The 8,165-nt window shown below is 44.7% G+C and overlaps 1 protein-coding gene across 1 annotated transcript in view; it reads left to right on the forward strand.

Moving 5' to 3' along the window:
• LOC147627292 (transcriptional regulator STERILE APETALA-like) overlaps window positions 1–3,235 on the forward strand; it is a 16,464-nt gene extending 13,229 nt beyond the window's left edge. Inside the window, exons 2-3 of the mRNA XM_086815267.1 lie at window positions 1,284–1,436; window positions 2,105–3,235. Of these exons, the coding sequence (XP_086671393.1) occupies window positions 1,284–1,436; window positions 2,105–3,235 (1,284 nt within the window). The remainder of the gene's footprint in view (window positions 1–1,283; window positions 1,437–2,104) is intronic.
• The last annotated feature ends 4,930 nt before the right edge of the window (window positions 3,236–8,165 follow it).

Below are 8,165 nucleotides of genomic sequence, written 5' to 3' on the forward strand. Positions count from 1 at the left end.
TTTGTCAAATTGACATCAGTATTACTACCAGCTAAAAACAATTTGTCAAATTGACATCAGTATTACTACCAGCTAAAAACAATTTTAACTTCACGTTTGTCGGCAGTTGTCAGATTTTAGTGTGTTTTTGGTGTTTCGCACTATATCCAAGGTTGTGATGATAAACGGTAGCCAAAGGTTTGACCACCAAGCACCACATCCTTGCATGCACGTGAACAGGCCCCTTGTCATCTCGAAAGTTCTAACTTGTAACTAATTTGCAACAGATTTCTTTCCATAGCATCCAAAAAAAGCCTTGCGTTCTGCCTTGCTCTAAAGGCATGGGGACTTCTTAAGCGTAAAGCGGGGCTCCGGGCTATGTTGCGCACAATTGTACGCCATTCAACCTCGTAGCCTGGAGAGAGGTGACAATAGGAGGAGAGCCTAGTCTAGAGGGCCGTTCTTGGGAGATGCTAGTCTAGAGAGAGCACTCCCGGTCTCTGGCGGGCTGGTCACTAGTGGCCAGCAGTCGCCAGGCCGCCAGTGGCAGGATAGACGTCACTCGCATGCTCAAACACCAGACCCCCGGGGCGCACCCGCGCCCTACGTAAGAACGGGCCGTGGGTAGAGAAGAGTTGTGGCACAAGACTAGAGATACAGATCTTGGGAGGACGCGAAGAGGTGCCCCGGACCGGCGTCACACGTATGGGCAGTTACTTAACCACAGGCGGGGCACAGCGGTGGCGAAGGCGGCGGCCACGCACACACGCATAAACACCGGCTGCATAGGCGGGTGAGAGCTGAAGTGGTAGCGGCGAGCGGGCGGCCCGTCCTGTACGTAGGGGTACGGTGGGCTGCAGCAAAGAAGTTTTGGGGTCCGAGCAGCTTCGGCGTCATTATCAACATCATTATCATCTTCTTCGCCATGTTAGCCTTCAAATGGGGGTGGCCGCCAACCTTGTGGTGAGGTTCCGGGCCACCAACATCGGCCCTTCGCCGCTCTTTCTGGTTTGCCTTCATCTTGGCCTGGCCATGCTTCTTCGCTGCTGTCTATATCATATACCACCGTCGCAATTGAGAAACTATCATCTCCTCATCCAGAAGATCAAGCCGAAGGGCTGCAACCTCTACCATAGCGTCGCCTACAGCAAGAGTTGCAGCAAATTGACGGCGCGAATCTTAGACCGCAGCGGCACAACGACAGCAGCAGCAGGCGCTCTGATAAATATCGAACCGCCTGGCAGTAGCGCCCACCTCCCCGACAACAAATAATAAGTAAAGAGAAATCTCGTTGGTTTCACCAGCCTTCAGCTTCGTCTCGGCCATCTTCATCCGGCTCACTGGCTTCCCTGTGGCCCGAAGAATGCATCGAGCGAGTGGCTCATCATCTGGCCGCCCAAACTGCCCATACGTTTGGCCCCCTCTCGGCCGGTCCCGCCGTTGCCACGCTCTTCCAGGTTCACACTCTCCCTGCAATACGCTGTGTGTGTCGATAACGTGCTGCTTTTGCTTTTACGTAAAACCCTGCACGGTACACCGCACATTCTGATTCTGAAAACTACCCTCTACGAGACTTCAACTTTGCATTTAATCCATCTCTCTGCTACTTTTATTACACCTTCTCTCGACGAGTTAAAGTGGCTCTCCGGCCTCTGCACTTAGATCCTCTTCTTCTTGTTGTCAAATTCTCTATTGCTTTTCATGTCCGGTCCGGGAGATCTTATCCAAACTGTAATCGTAGACAAGCTCTGCCACCATCATGTACGCCACGCCGCAGACCGTAATCTAAGCGTAAACATGATCAATAGACAGTTCGAGACAATCACCTTGGTAATTGACAAGTTAAAACAATATGATACTCAAGTGGAAAATGCGAATATTTTGAAAGTAGGTCGAGATACTAGTCTGTAATTGCTGTACATTAAGGGACGTAGGTAGGGTTATATCTGGCCATGGCTAGAGCTGGTGTGACTATGGTCATCTATGAGATCTCTGGTGTGGATTGCTTTCTCATTAGCGTTATAATACGTTGTTTTGCTTTTAAGCAGGTCGTTGCTGCTTTTTCTAGTTAATGTGTTTCATGACTAACTGCTCAGAATTCTGTGGGAGCTTGCGCTCTGCGCAGGTATGCACAACCTGGCGAGATGTTTCTTTCTCGGAAACGCTATGGAGAGGCCTTACGAGCTCGGTTTGGAATCAGGAGAGATTGACAGAATTCTCATGGCAAGAAACCTACAAAAGGCTGCATAAAACAGCCTCTAACTTCTTTAGAGGCAATGCAGAGCACTTCATTCTGGATTACGAGGTGTCGAGCGATTCCAACAACAACAGCAGCATGTGCAGGAAGTTAGCATTATCATCCGATTATGTGGCTGGTGGTTTCTCAGATGGAGCAGTGCGTGTGTTCAGCATTAGAACCAAAGAATGTCTGTGCACTTTCAAACCTATACATGAGAACAGAATAGGTGCCCACTCTAGAACCATTGCAGGCCTTATCATAGAGGATGATGAGGTTGTTTTTGCATCCATGGATGGCAGCTTGTTCATTGGAGACATAGCCAGAGAAAACTATCGAAGAGTACTTATCGGCAATTATGTGAATGATGGCATATTAGTGGACTTCACAGGCACCTGCAGTAGGTGGTTAGGCCTGTATGCAGGTGTCCTCGGACACGCTTTGCATATATGGGATGCTTTCTCTGAGGATCTCGTTTACAATGGTGGTGATATGACTGATGCTGATGCTTATGAAGGTTGGCATTTGTTAGTAGACAATGCCGACCATATTGGCCGGGTTAGAATAAGCCAAGAGAAATTAGCGGTAGTGGCCACCCGCTCTAGACTGTGTGTTATGGACATGGAGACATTTGATGTCCTCTTTAGTTTGCAAGGCCAAGGTCAACTGCTTTGTAATACTCTTGGTGTGAAAGAAGACCGCATTCTAATTGTGTCAACTAATGGCACAGCCAGGGTTCTTAGCTCAACGACACGGCGAGAAATCTCTAGATTTTATGTAAGATTAGGCTCACAAGATGCCACGGATGCCACGGTCTATGGTGCCATGAACTCATGGCATGTGCTTCTTTGCAATAATGGGCTAATTGACATATGGGCTACCACATCTGGCTCCTATTTATATGGGTTGCCTGAGAGATTGGTGGTGGACATACACGACCTAGTTGCAAGTGATGAGTGTGTGGTGGCCTGTTGTGGTCCCGATGAGGGCATACACTTGTGGGATTTCTCACAATCATAGCAAACCCCCCCCCCCCCATCCACCTGTAATTGTAAAAGCTTCCTGCAGCCTTGAGAAAAAGCATCACACGACTGGGAGATTATGCCACTTTTTTGAATATGAGAATATCCCTAGTATTTGAAAACTACTCTGCTGAACCTTACATTAATCCTTCAACATGAATCCTTTTTACCATATGGATTGAAGAAAAGATTTCGATTTTGCACTTCATACTTTAATCTGATTATGGCTTTGAGGAGGTGTTTATTCCTTCTGCCAACAATTTGAACGGTTCCCTCTTCCCTTGAGGAAAATGCGGCCTCTTGGGAAATGGTAAATGTCTACCCCACGTTGAGGATTTTGGATCCCTCTGTCAGCTTGTAAGTTGTAGCTATCTTTTTAAACAGTATTGAACTCCCAACAAGTTGTTCCAGCTTAATTTGCATTAAGAGAAGAACTCGCTTGGTTTCGGGCCTTCTACTGTATCAAATAATTTCAAGTTTGAGATCGCACTTTAGGCAGTCAACTTAGTAAAACTCCGAACGAATCCCAAGAGCGAGTACCATGTTTCTAACACTATGGTGATACATACTTGATCGCTTTCTCCAAGTGTGCTAATGTGCTCAACTTATATGATCTCAGTGTCTGTTTCGGCAGTTAACTTCCTGCACTATCTTCTTGCGACACAATAATGACAAGCTTCAGGTTGAAAACGCTGCAGCCAATTGAAGGTTATTAATCTTAATAGTATTATAACCAAGTAAAAGTTATATGTAAATAAAAACTTATGTAAACGTACTTTAAAGACGGCGTTCTTGTACATCAACCTCTGTTTGCACACTTTGTAAGTTGTAAGGAAGTTCATAATTTAATTCAATGAAATCATATAATACATAGTTTCTCTACATGGTATTTGTGTTAAAGAAAATAGCAAGCCCATCACCTTTCCAATAATAAAATAATCCAAGGGATTGTTGTGATTGTGTCGGCCAAGGAAAAAAAAACTAGGGCTAATCTTCACCAATTGGCTATTTTTGGGGTTCTTTTGCAAAAACATTCGTCCAATATCTTTAAACATTCGTTCAAATTTTGGCCGTTCTGAAGGGTTTTAGAAAATATTCACCCAATTTTGGACAGTTTATGGCATTTTTCGAAAACATTCTCTCCATTTTCTATAATTTTAGATTTGTGTAGGAGGAATAATCGCTAGCCCACCTACACTTATATATTCATGAGGCATATTATTTTTTACCTTGGTGTTGATTCGGACATTATAAATATGGCCCACATCCCCACCAATGTCCCTCTTGCATTAACACGAACCTCTGAAGGTTCAGAGGACCAAGGTGTGAGGGATGGAAGTTGCGTATAGACATGAACAATGTGAACACGAATACCAAGAAAGAAGATGATCATGTATATTGTACGAGTCGTTGTATTGCATGATGATGTAGTTACAATTGTAGGAGTCTCTAGAAAGAAAGAAAAATATTAATCACCTCATTAGGTGTACGATTGAGGATGTCCAAATCAAACGCATGGTTGAGAGGTCCACAGAAAATGCACGGTTAATTACCTCATCAGGTGCACACTTGAGGAGGTCCAAATCAAATGTAAGAGTCACTACAAATAGGGTAGAAACGATGTTAGGGACTCCAAGGAACACCAAATCATTACCCGTAATAAGTAGCAAGACATCGTAAAGATGCATGTGGGGTGCAGTTGATGGGATCTTTAGTGTGGTAAGCTAGAAATCTTAAATACATAACAGTCATTAGCATAACACTAGTGTGGTAAGCTAGAAAGTCTAAATACACAACACTCACTAGCACAAGACTAACCAAGTGGAGCACACCTACCTTTCTCTTGTCATGGGGGCCCGACTTGGATGCTTACTTGTCTTCTTGGAGAAGAGGCAGTCACTTTGATGCTAGATAGCAACAATGAGAAGACCCACCCCCCATTGTCAACGCAAGATCAATTGTCTATATTGTAGAGCTTGGGAGTCTCAACAGAGAAGACCATGCTAGCCTCTCAAGACACCAATCCTCTCACACTCTCTCACACATCCACTCATATGCAAGCCAAAGAAGGGCAAGAAGGCAAATGGATCACACACACACACACTCTCACACACAAGCATGAGGAAATAGGACAAAAGAACTCAGGTGCAAGGAAGTAAGAACACACTCTCACACTACAACAAATGAAGAGCACATCCGCATCTAGAGTCAAGCAAATTTAAAAGAATCCATTTATGGGAAAAAAAACTTTACACAGCTAATTTTATGGCATTTTTTTAAAAACATTCGCTTCATTTTCTATAATTTTAGATTTGTATAGGAGGAATAATCGCCAACCCACCTACACTTATATATTCATGGAGGCATCTTATTTTTTACCGTGGTGTTTATTCGGACATTATAAATATGGCCCACATCCCCACCAATGTCCCTCTTGCATTAACACAAACCTCTGAAGGTTCAAAGGACCAAGGTGTGAGGGATGGAAGCTGCGCATAGAGGTAGGGTGGTAGAAGACATAAACAATGTGAACACGAATACCAAGAAAGAAGATGATGATGTATGTACGAGTTGTTGTATTGCATGATGATGTAGTTACAAGTGTGGGAGTATCTAGAAAATGCACGGTTAATTACCTCATCAGGTGCACGGTTGAGGAGGTCCAAATGAAATGCAAGGGGCATTGCAAATAGGGTTGAAACGATGTCATGGGTTCCAAGGGGCACCAAATCATTAGCCGTAAGTAGCAAGACATCCTGAAGATGCATGTAGGGTGCAGTTGATGGGATCTTTAGTGTGGTAAGCTAGAAAGCCTGAATACATAACACTCATTAACATAACACTAGTGTGGTAAGCTAGAAAGTCTAAATACACAACACTCACTAGCACAAGACTAACAAAGTGGAGCACACCTACCTTTCTCTTATCATGGGGAACTTGGATGCTTACCTCTCCTCTTGGAAAAGAGGTAGTCACTTTGATGATAGATAGCAATGAGAAGGCCCACCCCCCATTGTGAGCGCAAGATCAGTTGTCTATGTAGAGCTTGGGAGTCTCAACAGAGAAGACCATGCTAGCCTCTCAAGACACCAATCCTCTCAAGAAACCAATCCTCTCACACTCTCTCACACATCCACTCATATGCAAGCCAAAGAAGGGTAAGAAGGCAAATGGTTCACACACACACACACACACACACACACACACACACACACACACACACACACACACACACACAAGCATGAGGCATCCAGATCCGTGCAAATTTAAAAGAATCCATTTATGGGAAAAAAACTTTACACGGCTATGAGTACACAGCTACAGTCACGTATATAACTATGCATAGAAGTGTGTATATAGTTGCATATGTAGCAGTGTGTACAACTAAGCATGGCTATAGCTACGGACTGTCTACAAAAAAAAGGGAACACAATGGGGGAGAGATGTGGGGACACACGAATGGGGCAGAGATGTGGGGATATGTGTCCTCGCATCTCTTTCCCATTCTATCCTCGCTTTTTTTTAATCACATTAGTTAAACACTACTTAATCATATTTTTTAAAATACACTTAATCACTTAAAACATGAAAAATAATCGCAATATAATGTCATGGATTATATTACAAGTTAAATAAGGTGTTCATGAAAGCATCACCACTATTGGACATCATATGATAATGATGCCCCACCCAAACCCAGTATCTTTCACATAGGGGACCCTTTGGACACTATTTCCAAAAATAGCAGATGGCAACACACTGTCCCACACATCCGGCATATGATGGTGGTGAAACTTTGCAAGTGGTGTGGTAGTAGCCCCCTGGACCTCCTTGCAAAGTTTCACCACCATTAGACATCGGCGGATGATAATGATGCCCCACCCAAACTTGCTATTTTTCACATAGGGGACCCTTTGGGCACTATGTGAAAAATAGCGGATGGCAACACATCGCTTCACCCATCCGGCATATGATGGTTCTGAAACTTTGCAAGTGGTGGGGTAGCAGCCCCGCAGACCCACTCACAAAGTTTCACAACCATCGGATGTCGTATGATAATGATGCCCCACCCAAACCCGCTATCTTTCACATAGGGGACCCTTTGGTGGTTGGGCACTATGTGAAAAATAGTGGATGGCAACATACCGTCCCACCCACCATCAAGCATCCAGTGGTGATGAAACTTTGCAAGTGGAGGGCTAGTAGCTCCAGGGAACCGCTCGTAAATTTTCACAACCGTCGGATGTCGTATGATAATGATGCCGTACCCAAACCCGGTATTTTTCGCATAGGGGACCCTTTGGACACTATGTCCAAAAATAGCGGATGGCAACACACCGTCCTGCCAATCTGGCATAAGATGGTGGTTAAACATTGCAAGTGGTGAGGTAGCAGAGCCCTGTGGGACCTCCTTGCAAAGTTTCACCACCATCAGACATCAGATAATAATGATGCCCCACCCAAATCTGCTATTTTTCACATAGGGGACCCTTTGGGCACTATGTGAAAAATAGCGGATGGCAACACACCGTCGTGCCCATCCAGCATTTGATGGTAGTGAAACTTTGCAAGTGGTGGGGTAGCAGCCCCATAGACCCGCTTGTAAAGTTTGAGCACCATCAATCGCCGTATGATAATGATGCCCCACGCAAACCCACTATTTTTCACATTCGAGAGCCTTTTGTTGGGGGAAGTATGTGACAAATAGCGGATGGCAACACACCGTCCCGTCCTTCCGGCGTTCGATATGGTGATGAAACTTTGCAAGTGGTGGGGTAGCAGCCCCAGGGACCCGCTCACAAAGTTTCATCACTCTTGGACATCGTATGATAATGATGCCCCACCCAAACCTGGTATTTTTCACATAGGGACCCTTTGGACACTTTCCAAAAATAGCAGATGGCAACACACTGTCCCACACATCCGGC

This window comes from Cibotium barometz, chromosome 21 (assembly GCF_041138505.1).
Source record: "Cibotium barometz isolate CiBa-2024 chromosome 21, ASM4113850v1, whole genome shotgun sequence".
NCBI lineage: Eukaryota > Viridiplantae > Streptophyta > Polypodiopsida > Cyatheales > Cibotiaceae > Cibotium > Cibotium barometz.